The following is a 21605-nucleotide window of genomic DNA, read 5'->3' on the forward strand; positions in this document are numbered from 1 at the left end:
GCTAACAGACAGGATTATCTGTCAGTACTAGTAGATGGGTGGCTTTAAATAGTCGCTTTAAATTAGCGCATGCGCACTGACCTGTCATTCAAAGAAACAGAAGGAAGCTTGCATGCGTCCCAGACGCTATTTAAAGACCTCATGAAATCAAAATTGTTCTTTTGTGGCCTTTAATCCATGTTTATTATCTATTGCGTTCCTAAAAGTTCTACTGTTGTTAGCAGTATGTCAAATCAAATATTATTCAGACACCAGATATAATTTTTTACTAGTCTTTTATAGACACTAGTTCATTTATGTAAGTGAGGATGGCAAAATAAAGTAAACTGTGACTTATTATACTTCAAAAAAATATTCATACAGTGACTACCAGTGAAATGGATCTACATTTGGGCCCAAAATGATTCTGACACTTTGACCTGAAGTGTTTTTTCTTTAATTGCTAATGTGACCTTTTACACCACAGACTGAACCAAATGAAGCATTGCTTGGGCAAAATTGGGATTATCTAATTGTGTACTTAAATTTAGCAGTTGATTGTAATCCATTACATACCTTTCTGTCAAAGTTATCTGACATTATCAAGATGCATTTGTTCTGACGCAGTTTAACTCTTGAGTTCTTGTCATATTTTATTACCATTTTCTTAACTATAGAGAATAAACTGTGATAATGTGAGAAAATGTTGAAGGTGTCTGAATACATTTTGGTTAATTTTTAATGGGAAAATAAACCTAAAATATCTAATGACTCATTTCGATTACAACAGTTTCCAGGAAGTAAAAATCCCATTAATTTCCTCCATAAAAGGATTTTGAAACGATAACATATAATGCTTTTAAGTCAAGCATCAAACGGAAGTTGCAATAGTCTTTTCTAACCTATTGTGACATATCAGAGTAAAACTACTTCTTGGACAAAAAAAAATGTTGTCGGGAATTGATTGGGTCATTGTCATTTGCTATTGGTCAATCTCATGTGAGTGACAGATTGTCCCGCCCTTGCGCCAGAATTCCTGGTGAAAATCTACATTAATTAATGCAGTTAAGACTGTAAATTAAATATAGATTAATCCTTATTAAAGCTACAATTTTCTGTTACCTTTCTTCTTTGATTTACTTTAATGACAGACATCATTAGTGGCTGCTGTGACTTTAAACGGTTAGTTCAGCCAAAAATGAAAATAATGTAATTTATTACTCACCCTTATACTGTTCCACACCCGTAAGAAGATATTTGTGTTGAAATCCGATGGCTTTGTGAGGCCTCCATAGCTAGCAATAACATTTCCTCTCTCAAGATCCATTAATGTACTAAAAACCTATTTAAATCAGTTCATGTGTGTACAGTGGTTCAATATTAATATTATAAAGTGTCGAGAATATTTTTGGTGCGGCAAAAAACGAAATAACGACTTCTATAGTGATAACCGATTTCTAAACACTGCTCATGAAGCTTCGGAGCGTAATGAATCACTGTATCGAATCGTGATTCGGATTAGGGATGGGCGATACCACTTATTTTGTTTTCGATTAGATACCGATACTTTCAAGGCCAGTATCACCGATATCGATACCGATACGATACTTCTAAACGGAACTTTTTAATTATTAAATTATTGAAATTACTAAGAATAAAATTTAACATTATATTTGAAATGTATTTTAACGTTCAATATGCCTTAATTGCAACTTTTTAGATCATATTTTTGTTTACACATGGTTAAAATATGTTTACTCGTACTGTTAATCATGGACATTTACAAATAGTTGAACTACTGAGACTGTAGTAAATATAAACCATGGATCATTTTCATAAGGGACTGCCAGTGACAGGATGTTGCACCCATAAAATGCAACCTTTTTATTCTGACATTATTTATATTAACATTAGTTACAGAATAGAACATGATTAGGGTTGGGTATCGTTTGGGTTTTTTTCGATTCCGGTGCCAAACCGATACTTTTAAAACGGTTCCGGTGCCTAAACGGTTCCTGAACCGATACTTTTTTTTTTTTAAAGGCCACCAAACGAGGTGGATGATATTAAATGGCTTTTTATTTATTTATTTATTTATTTATTTATTTATTTATTTATTTATTTATTTATTTATTTATTTATTTATTTATTTATTTATTTATTATATAAATTGAACCATTTATTAAAAGTTTAATGTATACTTAAATGTATGAATATAAATAAATACAAAACACAATTTACTTATTTACAAATTATAATTGACATATTTACAAATTCACAGTAAAACCTAAGCCACCCAACTACAACAAGCCTAATATAACTCTAAACAGTTACAGTAATAACAGCAGTCGTCTGTATTCTTGCTCTGCTACAAACCAGCTTCCAGCTTCAGCTTTCTATGAAATATGATCATATTCTCTGGCTAAATATTTTTGAACGCATCGCCTTAATGTTTCCATGGTGACGCGTCATGTTTCTCACATGACACACAGCAGCCGCAATAGCGCTGACAGCTCAGCTGTATCGGGTTTATTTCGTTTTTTCTTTTTATTCAAAATATTCACAAACTTCTTAACTGTGTCACGAACTATCTGATGTTCAAATGTGTGAGTGAATGTGTGTTAGTTGATCTATAAAGCGCAATGGGCGGCGCCATGTTAGTTTGCGCCTCAGAATCGGATCTGTCGGATTTACAACACTTGAGATCATTCTCGTCTCACGAAACACATGAAAGTAAGTGACCAGTGAACTGGAAGAAGAATAGAGTAAACTATATAGTTACTATATAATGTGCATTTATCTGATGTGAATAAAACACGTAACGTTAGTCAAATTATAACCGTCTGAAAGGATTGTCATTGCCGCTTTCATAGACATCAGTGTGTGTTTTTTGCTAGTAGCCTACTTATGAACATTTAAATGTCTGAAACCTGAAATAAACATGATGTCGTTGAAAACACTGAATAGTTGTCATGAGTTGTGATGTGACCAGCGCTGAGCGTCTGTCTCTGGCTCAGCCAAAGCGCGAAAGCACGTTTGAATTTTGGCACCGAAATGAGGAACCGAAATCTGCGTTCTGATTCGGTCCGGTACATACCGGTTATATAAGTACCGGTGCCATATTGGAACCGGATTTCGGTACCCAACCCTAAACATGATCAATATCAGGCTACAATTTTGCATGTCAAACTGCTGAAATCACGTGACTTTGGTGCTCCGAGCCGCTGATTCGATACGCTGTCACGCACATCTAATTTTCTCAGAGCTTGATTCTGGTGCGCAGTCTGTGTGCTAATACTGGCGCACGTTTTTCTGTGTTTCGTGTGTGTGTCAGAACGTTGACGAACAGCGCCTTCTCTTTTGTCTTGTCGCGCTTGAATGGTTTAAAAGCATTTGTATGAATAAGAGTGTGATCATATCATTTAGCGGTAGCCAAAGGATGACAGAAAAAACTGACACTGCGTTAATTGCGTTAAATATTTTTAATGCATTAAACTGAAAAAATTAATCGCATGCGTTAACGCAGTAATTTCGACAGCACTAATTTAAGTCACTAGTTTTACATTTGTCGATTATTTTCATTTTGATTGTCATTTGCACTTCTTCCTTAAAGCCGTTAATAACACATTGTAATTTGTCATGTTGTCAAATGATTTGTTGCTTCAAATCAAAGTTTTTATGTTGTGATTCACCTCGTAGCTTGATTGGTTTGGTTTAAGGATATAACTCTAACTGTTAAAAAAAGTCTCTATTGGAAAAGTACTTTTGGCTGCAACAAGTCGATAAAATCTATAATAATAATCATCGATAACGATTCTCATTATCGATTAGGCGGGTCTGCTTTCTGTACGCAAAGCTTCCACCAGTCGCGCCAAATTACAGCATTGAATAACACATTTTTATGGACAAAATGTGCATCTAGAAATAGTGGAGTGGAAACAGAGTGAGCTGATGCAGGAAAGGTACATGATTCAAACGCCCAAAACACGAGAAGTCTTTATTCTAAGCTTCAAGCGAATGCATTAGTGTTTAACATACCCTGTCATGCACTTGACATGTGTATGTGCGTCTGCGTCCTCAGTAGGGATGGGCGATATGGACTTAAAAATTTATCCCGATATTTTCTAGTATTTATTGCGATAACGATATCAATGACGATAAATGTAGTATCATTCCCCATGTTTTTGGATACAAGTGAAAGCTGCATGCATTCTTGAGAGACTCAGAAAAACAAACAATGATCTAGTAAAACGTACCTGTCATCAAATAGGCTCCTATAATACATTAAAAAAAAAAATATATATATATATATATATAATTAATTATTTTTTTATGTGAAATTACACACCAGCCTTTTCAGAAATGGAAAAGTTGCAGATATAATTGTCTATAATTGTAAAAGTGCAGGTAATGTTTAAATAGTGCAACTGTGCTGAAAAACACCACACAATACAAACAATAATAATTTTGAAATCAATGACAAGTTTTACATGTAAACCGATTCTGTATTTATTCATACATGGTGCAAACAGTGGTAAAAATAGCAGAGACAGCAAAAGTAATTATCCCAAAAATGTCTTCAGATTACAAAAAAGTTTAAACTAATGATTTAATGATAGAACTTCAGTAATTTGAGTAAAGATAATAATACCACGAATTCTTCTACTAATAAAAATAAACTGCACTAAGGATTAATGAGCTTCTGGGTTCATGAATATTAATCACGTTGTCAGCGCTCATTCAAACTGATTTGTTGAAATCAAAACAGGCACAGTAATAGCAGAGCCAGTAATAGGTGCACGCCAGCCAATGAGATCCCCGTCGGTGCATTCGTTTCTTCCTGTTCATGAAAGGCTGAATAATTCCAAATAAACGCCATTATTTTACAGGAAAATACAACAAAAGGATATTGTTTACATGTAGCACGTCAATTCTGTGTGGTATAAGACTCTCTCGCTCTCTCTTTGAGTGTGTGTGAAACACTGAGCGCTCTCAGTCGCGCGCCTCACACTAGTGTTAAATGTGCGTCAAATACACTGCGCATTCATTGAGTTGAACTGAAATAGTTTGCTTTACCGATCGATTGAGACAGAGCGAATCTCTTAAGCGCTCAGTCCAAGTGCTCAGCGAGTGAAAATACATCTGTATGTACAGGTTCAGATTGCCCTCAGGTGCCCCTCGTTTAGCTATGAACTCTTCCGCAGCTTCTAGTTGTTTTCGCTCTGCACATGAGATGCGGATTCAGTGCCGCCGCTCCCATTGCGCGGCGCTTAGGGCACCGAGTGCTGCGGGGGCACCACAAGACAATTCTCTCTCCAACCCCCGTTCAGCCATACAAATTGACGAACGCAGCCAACGCGGCCATCATAAAGTAATAACGGCCAGCGGCGGCACGGTGCGGATGGGTCGCGCCATCAACTAGGCTTTATCGTTATTATCGCGGGAAGACAAATTCTTATCGTGGGGAGAATTTTTACCGGTATATCGCAAACGATAAGATATCGCCCATCCCTAGTCCTCAGCACAAAACGTTCATTTTACAGGTTATATCGACTGATCTATATAGAGAACAGCAGTTATATCCTCATCTGTAAATGCTACTAATTCACGCGAGTATTTCCATTTTGCATGAAAGCGCGTCCTGACAGTCTGACAGAACCCAGTCGAGAGGGAGACAGTTAATATTCAGCGCCAAAAACATTAATATAACTGAAATATCTGCTTTAGGCGCTAAATTTAGTTTTAAAAGTCAACATGTAATTCAAGTATTTTATGAGAGTAGGAACTGTAAAAGGATAACAGCGTGTCATTGAATATAAATGTAAGAAGTTTGAGAGGATAAAGAAATGACAGTAACGGGTACTGTGTCCATAGAGAGAGAGAGTGTGTGTGTGTGTGTGTGTGTGTGTGTGTGTGTTCCTGCAGAACATTCCTCTTATCTGCTAACACTGAGTTTGTGCTTTGTTTTTCTTTAATATAATTTTAATGTAGGGATTTAAACTCCTTTTCCTCAGTAACATTTTTTGCACATAATGTATAATAAACACACAAGTTTTTTTTTATAATAAAACCATGTTTTTGCTGTGTTGATTACCATTTGTATAACCACACAAATACCATATAGTTAAATTATGTATTTGAAGCAAAACTATGGTTAATTTGTGGTTACCATTGGATAACTACAATAACCCTGTTATTTATTTATTAATATTATTTTTCTTTGTTTTATTCGATGTAAAACCATGGTTAATTTATGTAATGTTAGATATATTCACTATGTGTGTGTTCATAGCACTCAGCTGACATGTTTGTTTAAAGGACAGCATTGGGCAGGATGTGGAACAGTGTGTTTTGCCAATAAAATAAAAAAATGGGCTTTTTATCCGATTCTTCGAAAAAATTATCAGCCAACTAATCGATTATCAAAAAAATCGTTAGTTGAAGCCCTTGAACTAAGGCCACTGAAAATGTGGACGGCACTCTATTGCGCTCAGGGGTGTGTACACATTTCTGTCCAATCAAATGCTCTTAAGAAGGACAATACCCCTCCTGTCTCTGACTAGCAACCTCAAGTATCTAATCATGGTCCTCCGCTGTGATGTATGATGTTATTTAAATTTATGACGTGTGATTTATAGTGTTATTAAAACAAAAAGGATATGTCCAGCCCCCAACTTCCTGTTTCCATACAAAATGTTATTACAGTAAAGAAATCAGTGTCATTGAAGTATTTCATAGAGACTTTGTCCGAGTACTTTGTTTAAATTGGTGTGGAGCTGCTCTTTTCACGCCATGCTGCCTTTGCAGTAGTATGTAAGCTTAGTTTCCTCTCTTTGTCTGAATCATTGTTCTGAGGAGTGTGTATTTAAATAAACAAAGAGAGGAGTTTACGTAATTAAGATTAGTAGATGACTTCATTTTCACTTCCTGTGACTTAGAAACGAAAGGTTTTCTTTGCCTGCACATGCATCGGAGAGACTGTTTGATTGTTTTAAACTCTTCAGAACAAATAATAGTAAAACTGGATTGGTGGTTGACCGATATGGATTTTTGGATGGCCAATGCAGATGACAATAGATATGCTGATATATATACATCACACTATTTAATTTAAAGATGGTAAAAACATACATGGCAATTGCTGCAATTAAATTGGGTTTATTTTACATATTTACTAAATTAGAAATAAATAATTTGAAATTAATTATGAGAAATTGAACTTGATAAAAAAAGTTATACTTTAAATGACAACTTCTTGTTTGTGTAATTCTATAATATTAGCACTATAATACTTAGATACTGTACTGTACTTAATACTGAGACAGTAACCTAATGAAGATGTTCTCAGGGATGTCAAAATAAAAGTTCTGACACCTTGGCAAAACAGTTTTTTTTTTTAATAATTAAAAAAATGGCAAATATCAGCCGATATATCATTATATCAATCAACCACTAAACTAGCGGTGAAACGGTTGGCGGTTTGACGATAAGCCACGATACAAATCACTGATGATTAATGCTATTACGGTTTCATTTATCATTAAAACCATATTTGATTATTGTGATTTGAAATACTCTCTGTAAATAGTGTTCAGCATTAAAGGCGTAGTTCACACAAAAATGAAAATAACCCCATGATTTACTCCCCCTCAAGCCACCCGAGGCTATATTAAACAATCTCCTGGCTAATCCAAGCATTATAATGGCAGCCTTCCATACTCAACTTATGAAAAAGTGTAACGTCTGACATAGTGTAAGCGCTTTGAACTGCGACAGGCGTTACACTTTCTGCGTAAGTTGAATATGGAAGCTAGATATTTTACTATCAAGTTTTAAATATGGATATTTTTCTTACATGGACCCATTGATTCGATTCAGAAGGCTTTATTGGGCTTCAAATTTTCAAACTGGGGTCCTCCAGAAGGTGCTAAGGGGTCCCCAGAAAATTTCAGAGAATAAAAAGGCAAAGCAAAAATGGATAAAGTCTACTGAATATTCTAACGGTTTCATTTCTAAATGTTTCTCTCCTTTCTTGCCGTATACATTCCAGAATTGTAAATGTTTGCTTTGTATCATTAGTGAGTTTTCCTCACTAGTCCCCTTTATTTCGCTCACTGGGGTTGTAAGGCAGTTTTCTTAACGCAGTACGTAAGCTGCTTGCATACATTTATTGTGAAAGTTGCTTATACAAATACTTTTTAATTGAAAATATTATTCCTCGGGTTTATACATCCAACATTAATAGTCAGTTTAAGTTGGGAAACAATATGTTGTATTTATAATGTCACACTTACTATTTATCTACAGTTTAAATGTTTTTTTTTCGTACATGCACTCTAAAAAGTGTTGGGTTAAAAACAACCCATGTTGGGTTGAAAATGGACTAACCCAGCGATTGGGTTGTTTTAAGCAAACATTTAACCCAACCAAATTGCTGGGTAAGTCCATTTTCAACCCAACTTGGGTTATTTTTAACCCAGCATTTTTTTTTAGTGTAAAAATAGATGGATTTTAGAAAGGGGGTCCCTCATAAAAGTTCATCACATTTGGGGGTCCTTGGCATCATAAAGTTTGAAAACCCCTGCTATAGACTGACTATGTCATATGCATGCGTGCAAAGTCACAGTTTTCACAAATTTGAAAGACAGTTATGGTATCGTTTTGAGAAACTTGCACTTTGAAACTTGTTTTCAGGCCCCCAAAATGCCATTGCTGTGTAAATGAACGGCCAAAATGCACAAAAAGTTTCCCGTATTTAGTAGAAAACAGTGTTGGGTAAACAGCCCCTAAAACAGTTTGCAGTGTTTAACCATAAACATTTAGTGTGCGCTGTAGTATATGAAATGTCACACACCTCCTATTGCATTTGTAATTTAGCAAGTGCCATTCAGGTATCGTCTTGGAAATAAATAGCTGATTTTTAAAAATTAATTTATTCTTTTCATATGTCATTTTTATAAATATACATAATTTAGTATAAATTATAAACGTATAAACAACAATATGGCTCAATATGTAGTTTTTTGCTGCTAGAGGTCGCCTATTCAAAACAAAGGCGTAGTTTGATGAGGCCGGGATTCATGCGAGAGGTCTTCGCAACCAGTGGAAAAGAATCAGGAAAATATGTTAATGGATAAGATTATTAACATTATGATGAATGTATCCAAACAGTTGCTCTCCTGTCTAATAAAAACACAATATATTAAAGCGTCTTTGAAAGCATCTACAAAATAAAACAAATCGGGGGTAACGCGGATATGATGTCATTGATAGGCGACGCACGTACACAACTTGTGTCCTGGTTAAAATTGCTGATTTCTCTGGATTTAAACATTCTTGGAAAACATTTGGGATAATGTAAGTACACAAGCCAACAAAATATATAACACTAGTGGGTTGTTTTATTATTTACAAATCTTACATATTGTGTCTATAATCAATTAAATGAGAAAAAAACGTCTCATTTTGGCAGCCTGAACAAATAACGAGATGTTAAAATAAAATTATGGTCGACTGCATTGTTGGGATGCAATACCCTGCCTAGTAAGCTCTGGTATACACATTGGAACGTGTAGACCAACCGGGTATTTCGTGCATGCAGACAATTCGCATACTATGCAAAGTGCTGTACACTGCCGAAATAGTGAGAGTAGAATGATCGTATGCCATTCTGAACATAGCCAGACGAGGTGCTTCCGAATCCAGATGAGAGAGACAAGGCCACAGGTCCAATGTGCCACCAGCTACATAAAGCAACAGTCTCTTACAGATTTGCAGAGGTAAACACCTCATCCTGTGGCAGCGTTCACGGACGCTGCGCTTCTGACTGATTCTCAGCTTTGTTTTCGTTTTCCTCTCAGCAGGACAAAGAAAAGTACACGCAGTTCAGAGCAAGTGAGCGCACCACACCCACCTCCACTTTGTTCTCTATGCTCAAGGCTGCGAGAATCAAACACACGTGAAGCCAAAGAAATGTGTTTCCACTTACTTAACAAGGAATATGCAAGTAAGGGCAATGAGCAGATTTAGCTTGCACCTCAGCAGCTGCTTGTCCCATCTTGCATGTTTCCAAAAATTCCTTTCCTTCGTTTCCTTTAATCCTGTAGGCTTTCACACAAGTTTTTCATTCTTATTATCATATTTGTATGTCATTTTGTACATTTAACAAGTTGATAATTCATGATTAAAATATCACTTCAAAAAGCATGCATGCTGTCAGTCCGACTGAGTGTAGTCAAAACTACTACAGACAGTCATTTGTCTGTTTGGGAACACAGTCGTGTAAGACAGCTCTGGCTGGTAATTATACCGAACCACTTTGCCAAACTTTGCTCAGGCATTTCAGAATGACCAAAACAACATTTCAGATGCTGTGCAGCACCTAAATCGGCGGGCATAGTTTTTGAGCATGTCTTTTTTTAATGTAATATCCCAAAATGTGCATAAAAATAGGTGGATGGAAACCGCTATGTGTTAAGCATCAAATGTACACTACCAATCAAAAGTTTGGGGTAAAATATGATTTTAAAATGCACTGTTTTATGATGAAATATTATAACAAGTTAAAATAACTGTTTTATATTGTAATATATTTTAAAATGTTATTTGTTCTTGTGTTGCCAAGGCTGAATTTTCAGCATCATTACTCCAGTCTTCAGTGTCACATGATCCTTCAGAAATCATAATATACTGATTTATTGCTCAAAAAACATTTATTTTATCAGTGTTGTGCTGCTTAATATTTTTGTGGAACACCATGATACATTTTTTCAGGATTATTTGATAAATAGAACGTTCTGAAATAATGCATTTAATTCTAAAATTCTCCCGAATAGACAAAGCTCAGCTGACAATACTACTTTTTCTGGTAGCTGGAAGCATAATCGAATTGGGCAAAAGTATTTATTGAATGTGCACAAAAACGGGACCGTAGAATTTAGTAAATTTAGCATTCCAGTTCCACCCTGATTCTCTCTGTCCGCCTTGGGACTAATTGCTTGTTAAGAGTATGACATCGACGCATGTGAACTCTTTATTTGTGTAACATTGTGACATGTGACCGGAAAAGGAGAATGTTAGACTGATGGCCTCTTTTAAGGACTCCTGGGAAATTGCGATAGAACTGTGCTCCTAAATGTATTTTTAATGTAATCGGCTTATCAGGATTCCCAGCACAGTGGATCTCTCGGACACGCTGAACCGAGCAGACCAATCAGACTCTCTAGAGAGCAAATGGCCGTTCCAGGACCTGGTGCTTGTCGTTGGTTTTCCTTACTGTCCTGAAGGCAGAATTCAGCCAGGCATGTCATCCAGCACAACAGCGCACTGTTTCTGTTTGCTTGGATTTTGGTGTGGAATTGTGTATATTGCGCATAATTTTACCTAATTTTGTTCTCACACCTAAATTGTGCACATAAAGTACTAAATTGAATTCTTTTTCGCTACTTATTGCTCTTAAACAGTCAAATACACACAAAATAATGTGAAAATGCCGGTCTTAGTGTGTATTCATATTTACACGGTTAGTTCTGTTTTAAGTGAATGTAAACAGTTGAGAAACAAAACGCATGTGTAACAGTATAATGGATCTGTGTGTCAGGCCTTAAAGTGACAGCAGCCTAATATACATACTAAATACCTATATGGCAGTTTTTCCCCATGATATGGATGTCAAGATTGTGGCCAGTGAAAATGCTGAGTGGCTAGTAACTTTGGAAAAGCACTAGCCACAGCGGCCGGTGAGCAAAAAAGTTAATGTCATTATAATATAACTTTCAACACACTCAAATGTATTTTCAGTATGATTGTTTTCCCAAGTTAAACAGTGCTGCATTGCCCAACAATTTTAATTCATCAAATAAACTGACCTCTGAGTTGTAATTAAGCACGGCTTTTTCATTAGAATGAAATAAATGAATGTGATTTTTAAGTGATGAAACGTAACTATCAAAGTTCAAGATCAGGGAAAAAGGCGGTGAACATTAAACGTAACTTTAATCGTAAAATAAACATAAGTAACCAAACGAAAGGAGTGGCAGCGCACGATTGCAGCATATAAGCATAATAAGAGCTCCTCCAGGAGACTCGAGACCGGTGTGTCGTGCAGGTGTCGGTCTCTCATTAACATTTGCTGCATCTCAATTCGCCTACTTATACTACGTCCTAAAAGTATGTACTTTTTTGTGAAGAAAAAGTACATACTTTTGAGTGTGTAGCAGAAGAGTATGCAAGCTTTTGGACATACTACTTTGTCATCTTTAATGGACTCTGTTGCTTAGTTACATGCGTCCCCGCCACCGTTAAAAAAACTACCCTGTCAATCATCATCACAGCTCAAATCCTCCACTTTCAATTTAATTTCCTACCGTATCGAAGAGAAATGTAGTAGCACGTTGATATGCCATTCGTGGGTCTTTAATGCAGAGACTCCTCTCATGTTGTCAAACATATCACAAAAGTTCTCAATGCTGCTGCAGGTGAAATATATTGTGGCTAACATTGAATAAATATATTTTCGTCTGGTTAAATACTGATAATTGCTCACTCAAACCCCTTTATCGAACCCTCTTTACTTAACCGTCGGACTCGCGTAACCGTCATGTTTGTAGTTTTTTATTTTGTAGTTCTAATCGAATCCTCGTCCATCTCGCAATGGGTTGTGGGCAATATCAGCCGTTAGAGTGCGCAACGATCTGCATTTCGAATTCTGACCGGAAATAGTAGACCATTGGAATACTCTTTTCAACATACTACGATTTGGCACATACTAATTCTTTTTTCGAATACTATTTAGTATGGATAGTATGCGATTTGGGACGCAGCGATTGACTCCACCTGCCTCGATCCGCTCCCATGGCCCCGCCCTGTTTCTGCTTCCTACCACAGTAAAGCCAATAACATTTTAATACATTAGCTCATCCCTTCAGTCCCTTCAGATTGCTTTTCATCGGCTGTGGAGGTGAAAACAACAACTCCCATGATTCCACACTCATTCACGTTTCACGGTGTCATAAAGTTACACCTTTTTTAATGTTTTGAAAAAGCGACCTCTAGCGGCAACTTACATACCTTGCCTTTTAACTTTAAGATTAATAAATGCTTTTTAAAAATATATATTTTTCATTGTTAGTTCATGCTAACTAATGTACAGTAATTAACTAATGTTAACAAAAGAAACATTATTGTAAAGCGTTACTATTTTTGTCTGTCTGGTTGTTGTTAAAAGTGCACTATGTAACTTCCGTCCGCTATTCCGTCAGCTACTTCAGAGGTCGCCTATCCAAAACAAAGGCGTAACTTGATGATGCCACGTTTGAGCGCAGAATCTTGGGAGTGGGACATGTGGTCTTCACCTCACAGCCGGTGGAAAAGAATCGGGATAGGACTCGGGCAGAAATCATGTTCATGGGTGCGATTATTAACAGGATCAAGTGTTGTGGAGCTGAGCAAGGCCGCTGGAGCGATTGTAACGCAGCTCTGTTTATCACATTAGATAAATCTGAGTGTGTTGAAAATTGTTATGACGTTACTCTGTGCGTTCTCTGCGGCTGTTGTGACACTAGTTCACACTGCAGTGAGAGTAAAGCGTTTCTGCAAAATAAAAGAGGAAGCTGAGGGTAACACAGATGTGACTCCATTGACAGGCGACTCCCTCACACGTCTCGGTTCCTTGGGTAAAATAGCAATTTTCTCACAATTTACAAATAGTTGGAAACATTTGGGATATTGTAAGTACTCAACTAAACAAAATATATAACATTGGCCTAGTGGTTTTTGGATATTTTACTGAAAAAAGGTTACATATTGCAGCTTTAACTGTCTAAATCCATAAAATAAACACTAACTGAAATAAAATATGAAAACTTAACTTAATCCAATGCAACATTTCTCATTTTTGTTTAATTTAAAGGGTTCGTTCACCCAAAAATGAAAATTCTGTCATTAATTACTTACCCTCATGTCGTTCGACACCCGTAAGACCTCCGTTCATCTTCGGAACAGAAATGAAGATATTTTAGTTGAAATCTGATGGCTCTGAAAGGCCTCCATTGACACAATGGCACTTTACACTCTCAAGACCCTTAAAAGGTACTAAAGACGTTGTTACAAAGTCCATCTCACTACAGTGGTTCTACAATAACTTTATGAATCGGCGACAATAGTTTTTGTGCGCAAAAAAACCCTAAATAACGACTTACGTAGTGATGACGATTTCAAAACACTGCATCATGAAGCTTCGAAGCGTTATGAATCAATGAGTCGAATGATGATTCGGATCGCGTGTCAAACCGCCAAACTGCTGAAATTTGGCGATTCAAACCGCTGAATCGACTCGCTGATTCATAACGCTTCGAAGCTTCATGATGCCGTGTTTTGAAATCGTCATCACTATGCAAGTCGTTATTTAGGGTTTTTTTTGCGCACAAAAACTATTGTCGCCGATTCATAAAGTTATTTTAGAACCACTGTAGTGAGATGGACTTTGTAACGACGTCTTTAGTACCTTTTAAGGGTCTTGAGAGTGTAAAGTGCCATTGTGCCAATGGAGGCCTTTCAGAGCCATCAGATTTCAACTAAAATATCTTCATTTGTGTTCCGAAGATGAACGGAGGTCTTAAGGGTGTCGAACGACATGAGGGTAAGTAATTAATGACAGAATTTTCATTTTTGGGTGAACTAACCCTTTAAGTACTAAAATATCTACATTAAAAATGTACATAAAAAAATTCTAATAGTGTATCAGTGATACTAAAATAACATTGGTCAGACTAACATGAAAGCTTTTTTTGGAGGGGACGTTGTTTTCTTCCACTGACTTTAATATCAACCAGGCGCAAGATTGACATTCAGCCTGAACAGATTTTTTTTCTTATAAGTCTGCACTGAAGGCCTTTAATGGCTAAGCTTTGGACAGATTAGCATTGAGGGGGGAGTCAGTGCCGTTTCCAGATCTGAGACCACTCAGCGTCAGCATACTAGAGTGACACTTTCCCAGCTGGATATTTTCGTTGCTTGCAAAGCCCCTCTGCACTTGAGTTTAGGATGTCAATTGAGTTAGCAAGGGTGTCTTGAATGACCACTCTGGGTTGGCGTAGCTCCACGGTGTCATCTGTTCAACAAAGAAATGCTATTTTTTTTTAATATATAATAGAGGCAGTTTTAGCTCTGTGATCATATTGCTCATATACAGTCTCTGTTCATGCTGAGAAAAGTGGACGTGCGAGAGCGAGTGTCACTTGCGAACAGGTACTTAGCTCGGTGTCAATAAGTAAACCCAGATTGCTGCCCTCAGCACACATACTAATTGGATCATACCACTGTGAGAGGGTGGAGGTGGAACAGAGATATGGAGGTGGTGTGCTTTTTGGAGTAAAAGAAAGATGTCGATGTCAAACAGAGAAGAGGAGGCGTTCTAGGCGAGTCAATGAATACTGTTGTTTAGCTGCATTAGAACATCTTATGCAATTTGCTGAATAAGACAAATTCTAAATGTGCATTTTGTCATTGGCTTATAGGTAACCTTAATACTAACATATTCGTACTAAAAGCCACATAACCTAAATTTTAAGTGGACTATAAAGTTGGCCCAAATAGACCAGGGCTGTGTCTTAAATCGCCCCCTATACCCTTAAATAGGGCACTATTTGAGGGGACAGCCATTTCAAGTGGTGTCCGAAACCAAAGTGGATGTATCGAGTACCTATTCAATCACACAATGCACCATAATAACAAGGCTACAACCAATGGACACTCAAAGGCTAGAGAATACCCATAATGCACCATGATAGTGAATGAATTCCCACATCTCCCCAGCAGATGTCACGCACAGCTGAATGATCCATACATCCATCCATTTTCAAAACCTCTGGTCCAATGTGGGTACAGCGTAATATTATTCATGCATAAATACTTGATTTTTACTTGATTATTAAATTGTTTAGTTAAGGTTTACACATGCTAGTTTCCATGACAGAGTTCAAGATACATTTTTATTACTACTGGAGCTGCCAGTTTGCAAGTTTCAAATTATTATTAAACAGCACAAACTATGCAAAATCGGCAGCCCTTCACGCTCATTCAATGTCCGAATTCACTTACATGTTTTCATTCACTCTTTCAAGTGACTATATTACAAGACTATATTAGTGGAGTAATGTAGGGAATAGTGAATGAGGGTATAGGGGCGATTTCAAACACAGCCCAGGGGTGCAAAACTGTAACTTCAACCCGAATTAAACGCACCTGATCCAGCCAGCTAATCTACAGGTGTGTGTGTTGGAGCAGGGTTGGAACTAAACTGCAGGGTTGGGACTGTAGCCCTCAAGGAACTGAGTTTTGCACTCCTCCTGACATAGACGATATTGATTCTTTGTAGATTGCAATATTCAATTGTTTGTTTGGCCCTGTTGTCATGCATCCTGCTGGACTGAACATTTGTGCTCACCTCGTCTTTCTGCTCTTTATTGTGTTCTTTAAGAATGGCGCTGGACATGGCTGACTCACAGTACCTTCTCATCCTGGCACCGACGCTGGTAATCGCTCTCATGTTCCTCTTTTTCTGGCTCTTCATGAAAGAGACTTCCTACGATGAGGTTCTGGCCCGCCAGAAAAAAGACCTTAAATTGCCTCCTGCCAAGCCCGAGGCTCGTAAAAAGAACGAGAAAAAGAAGAACAAGAAGAAGGAGACCGGTGGAAGTGGAGCGGGAGGAGGAGGAGGAGGTGGAGGCGGTGAGTCGGAGGAAGACCTGAAGGATTTCGATACATCTGATGCCACTAGCCCTGCCTCAAATGATGAGGATTCTGAGGCGGTACCCATGACTCCACCTGTTGCTGCTCCGGTCTTGGCAGAACCTCTGTCCGGGATAAGAGAGAGGAAGAAGAAAGAGAAGAAGTCAAAAGCTTCTCCAACCGCTGCTCCAATGGTTGTAACCCTTTCCCGTACCACCCCAACTATCCCTCCTGCCTCAGAAGAACCAGAAGTCAATGGTTCCAAACCTGCTGTCCGTAAAGAGCAAGCCATCCCACTGACCAAGCAGTCCAGCCCACCGAAGCCTCTGGCCACGCCCCCTGTCCCAGCTGAAACTACCAGCAAAAAGAAAGCCAAGAAGCAGAAGAGTGAGTCAGGTGAGTGGACTACCTACAAATATGAATGTGTCAAGCAAATGCCATGTAAGTGGTCAAGAGCAGTTTGTGTTTTTTCTTTGTTGTTTGATTTAATGGCACAGACAGCAGCAGGAATATTAGACTTTCACGCCTTATTGTGCTAGAACAATTTAAAATCGACCGTTTAAACTGGCAAGACTTAAAAATGTTTAATTTCACAGATCGGTCAGTCGTAGATTCAACTCAGACTCAATGCTTCTGAGTCTGTGACAAGTACAAGTCTATTAAAAGTTTCCCCAACTCTACACAAAATGGATACTGACACCGTGTGAACCTACACTGGTCTCACTGTTCGGTTACGATTATCATGCCATCGATTCAGTTCAGTTTGATATCACGATGCATCACAATGCATTGACGATGCACCGCATCTGTAACGGAGGCCAGCTAGTAGTTGCTGTGCGAGTAAACCTCACTCCTCTGATCTCAAGAGACGCTCTAGCGACTGATGCTAGAGGTTGCAGCCTTTAGCCTCCTTGTTAGAGCGTCCAACTCTCATGCCGGCGGACCCGGGTTCGAGTCCCGCTTGGAGTGGGCGGTTCGAACAGGAGGGGTTACACATCCTCATGTATACAATTTTGTCAGTCAGTTATATGAACTGAACCTTTAATTTTATCTGCTCAAGAAAACACGCTTCTTTAATGTATCAAACATCAAACAAAACTCAAGTCTCGGCACAGAAGACAACAGGAGCATTTAGAACAAATACACAAAATACTGAAAGCCACTTCAGGAGGTGGTCTGGGCTGCATTACAATCAAAACTAAAGTCTAAATGCATCTGGTTGTTGAAACCACATATGTAAATTTTAGCGCGTGTGTCATGGGCTATATGACATGTTATAGCCCGATATGACAGCGCTACTGAAGCACGCATCACCGCAGACGAGCAGCTGCGTATCTCTTCATCAAGCCAGCGCACAAAACTACCGAAAGTAAAGTCGTAGGTGCTCAACATGATATCATATTCATTTAAAGTAAAGAAACTGAATGATCTAACCAGTGCTATTGCGGTCTTCGATTTTGTAATTAGCTGATGATCAATAAAATGCAGCTCATATCTGTTGTTTTCGGTGACGTGAACTCCAATAAATCTGCATATAGTGCGGGAATTGAAGATCTGATTTATTGGTCTATTGAACCACTGAACCGATACCGAATCGTCCTCGTCTGCATCGTGATGCATCATAGAAACGATTAATTTCGACACCCCTACAGGGAAGCGCTAATTAAATGTCAATGATTTCCAAAATGGAAATAAAAAAATGTTTGGCTAAATATTTTAACTTAAAAGATGCGGCATGTCAAGAATTATGACAATTTCTGCATGGGCAAGCCACACAATATTTGTTAACACTTTAATTTAGGGTCCAATTCTCACTATGAACTAGTTGCTTATTAGCATGCATATTACTATATTTTGGCTGTTTGAGTATTTATGAAGCACATATTAATGCCTTATTCTGAATGACCTTATTTGACATCCCTTAATCAGACCTAATACCTAAACTTAACAACTACCGTACCAACTATTAATTAGCAGTAACTATGAGTCTGAGGGAGGCAAAAGTCATAGTTAATAGGACCTTAATCTAAAGTGTGACCAATTTTTTTTTTTTAAGTTCTTATGTTCCTCTTTGAAGACATCTAGCTCTCTTTTCACACAGAAGAGCATCCACCTGAGATCAAGCTCGATCTGTCTCCACCTGTGCTGAAGGAGGAGCCTGTGATCATGGAGGTAAAGGTACAGGATGGAGCCGTCCCTGTTGCTACAGCAGCACCACCAACCGCCTCTAGCGGCAGTGGGCGTAGAAAGAAGAAGCAGAAGGTGGAACCTGTTGTCACTGGTAGGAATACACCAAAATCAGACAAACTAGAGGATAAAATTCTCAGTCGAGTAAACAGTGAGAAAAAAACATTAAAATCTTACTGACACCAAACTTTGTAGAGGTACTAGCCAAGGGCAATTTTGTTGCCTTTGTGTGTGTAAAGGGTTGGTCAAGCTCCAAAACAGCAAAAAGCACCATAAAAGTGGTTATATGCTTTCATATATCATTCATGCATATTTAAATTGCATATTCTAAAAATATTTTCATGACAAATGTTCTAAAGACTTTTTTTTGCTTTAAAGTGTTCGTCCCCACTGTTATTGTATTGAAAAGAGCGCATGAACATTCTTCTAAACTTCTTTTGTGTTCCGAAATGAAGTGAACTCACATTTGGAAAAACATGACAGAATTTTAGTTTTGTATAACTTATTCCTTAAGTGATTCCTGTGGTCATATTTGTTTCAGTGGATGAGGCACATGTCCAGTCCTCTGCCCCAGTCACTCAGGTTGACTTTGCTGCCCCGGCGAACCACCAGAGCAACCAAAACAACGAGACTCCGCCTCCTGCTCCTGCGCCCACCAAACAGGGCAAGAAACAGAAGAGTGAAACCAACAAAGGTACTTGGCATCTTTTAATGCACATTTAACAGTAGCACACAAAAATGTAATATGTGGGGATTATAGTCAGATCTTAATTATTTTAAACTATTTTTATTGATATTGAAATATTGATATTTTATTGTTTTATTGAAAACTTAATTCCTTAAAATAACTTGATTCTAACTCCACACCCTTGCTTCATTTAGTATACGTGGATTCATGAATATGCAAATTAGCCCCGCCTCCACTCACACCAGCTCAGAGATCCACTCGGTTGGGTCAACTTTACTGCAGTAAACGCGGCATAACAGTATCGCTCTTTACAACGTCTAACACACAACAATAATTGATATGATTAGCCTTTTGCTTGACTACGTTATCAAACAGATATGTTGCTAATGTTACACAAACCATGTTCCCGTTCGCCATCTCCGTCTGCCTTCTAAAAATCAGCATCCTTAGAAAAGCTTTGAACATCACAGAACGTCAGTGGAGAAGGACATCATAACATCGTAATATACATCATATACATAATTCACCTGCTATATTGCTAAATTTACCCAATTTTTCATATCAACAGAAAAATATACCAGGATAACCTGGCTTCTCTTGAGACTCCCCTGCTTCGCAGCAGTTAATGATATGCTAAAGCCCTGCCCGCACATTGACGTGATTGGTGTTGGGGAAAAATTTAATCACAGAAGATTTATGTTTGAGTTTGAGTCCCACTGAGACCCAGGGGGGAAAGTGGGATATCTAAAGGTGTCAGATAATTTAAATGAGTTTTAAGACAGAGAAAGGGGACCATTTGTGTATTGTGTCTCACCTTTTGATCAAGGCGAAACCTGATCAAGGCGAAACCTTCAGTGGGTTTTCCACAGATGTATGGAAAACTACTGAGAAGGGGTTGTTTTAGACATTGGGGGGTATAAGAAGCTTGTGGTTTCATTGTATCTCCAGTTCACACTCAAGGCAGCCTCGAATGGCTACACTGGCTCTTTCTTGCAAGAAAAATAAATCTTTATAAAGACAATTGGAAAATGGTTTGTCTCTTATTAGTGATGTCAATGAATTAATTTTTGCCATAACATTGGTTACAAGGTAGTTTGTGACGCAAGGAACACAAACTGCGTTTGGTTCACTGCAGTTTTAAGGAGAAAATACTTAGCAATGGTGTTGGCTTATGAATTTGCACATGGTTTATCTGAAATCATATTAAAAACACCACATAGACATATAAACAACATTTAAAAAACTTGATTTTCACCACAGGGGGTGTGGTATATTTAAGTATATTCAATATCAGCATTTCTCCCACATTCTCCACCATCTTGGAATATTTGTTTGCCTCTTGCTAAGCATAATGGGATGGCCTTCTCCACGAAGGATGCATGCAATCTTGTCTTAGAATTTGGCCTAAGAAGGCATATTAGGTGGCAGCATAAAATACTGCCTACGGAGGGTTTTAAATGTAATTTCCTGACGGCCTGCGGTGTGAACAGGTGGCTGATTTGTGTCTGTTTTTGTGCAGAGAACTCTGAGGTGAAGCTGAAGGAGCTGCTGGCCAGTCTGAGTGGACTGGTGCTGTCAGATTCCGATGTGGTCAGTCTCGTCTCGCTGCTCAGAGACAAGAGTCCCAATGCTTTGGACAACTGGTACAAGGTTAGAGGACGAGCTTCACTTTTATTTTTGTTTAGTGTGTTTTGCTGTCATGCAGTAATGAAATATGTTCAGTAGTGAAAGTTTGAGTAGTCAAATTTCTGATGACTTTTCTGGTTTTGTTTTCTTAGTCTGCAGCTAAGTTTGAGCCTTCAGCCCAGCAGCTCGCAGAGAAAGATCGTCTTTTGAACACGCTACAGGAGGAGGCGTCCATCGCCAAGGGCAAAGTCAAACAGTTAAGCCAGGTTAGTCATTTATGTCTTTCATGTTTACCAAGCTCCATGAACAAAAATAGGTTCCTCATATATATCACGGAAAGAATCTCATTACATTTTCAACTCTATTTATAGAACATTGATTTATTGGGTAATATTTG

General features: G+C 38.0%; 1 protein-coding gene across 10 annotated transcripts in view; it reads left to right on the top strand.

The window, feature by feature from the left end:
* Positions 1 to 21605, top strand: part of ktn1 (kinectin 1) — a 64969-nt gene that overhangs the window by 902 nt on the left and 42462 nt on the right. For 6 of the 10 annotated variants that reach the window (XM_079832415.1, XM_079832418.1, XM_079832419.1 and 3 more), the window contains exons 2-6: positions 16457 to 17103; positions 18809 to 18988; positions 19436 to 19588; positions 21102 to 21232; positions 21361 to 21474. In XM_079832415.1, coding sequence (XP_079688541.1) covers positions 16458 to 17103; positions 18809 to 18988; positions 19436 to 19588; positions 21102 to 21232; positions 21361 to 21474 — 1224 coding nt within the window. In that variant the 5' untranslated portion in view covers position 16457. The remainder of the gene's footprint in view (positions 1 to 16456; positions 17104 to 18808; positions 18989 to 19435; positions 19589 to 21101; positions 21233 to 21360; positions 21475 to 21605) is intronic. The other 4 variants (XM_079832417.1, XM_079832420.1, XM_079832421.1 and 1 more) reach the window with 1 other exon arrangement.

This window comes from Gobio gobio (genome assembly GCF_949357685.1).
Source record: "Gobio gobio genome assembly, chromosome: 13".
Lineage (NCBI taxonomy): Eukaryota > Metazoa > Chordata > Actinopteri > Cypriniformes > Gobionidae > Gobio > Gobio gobio.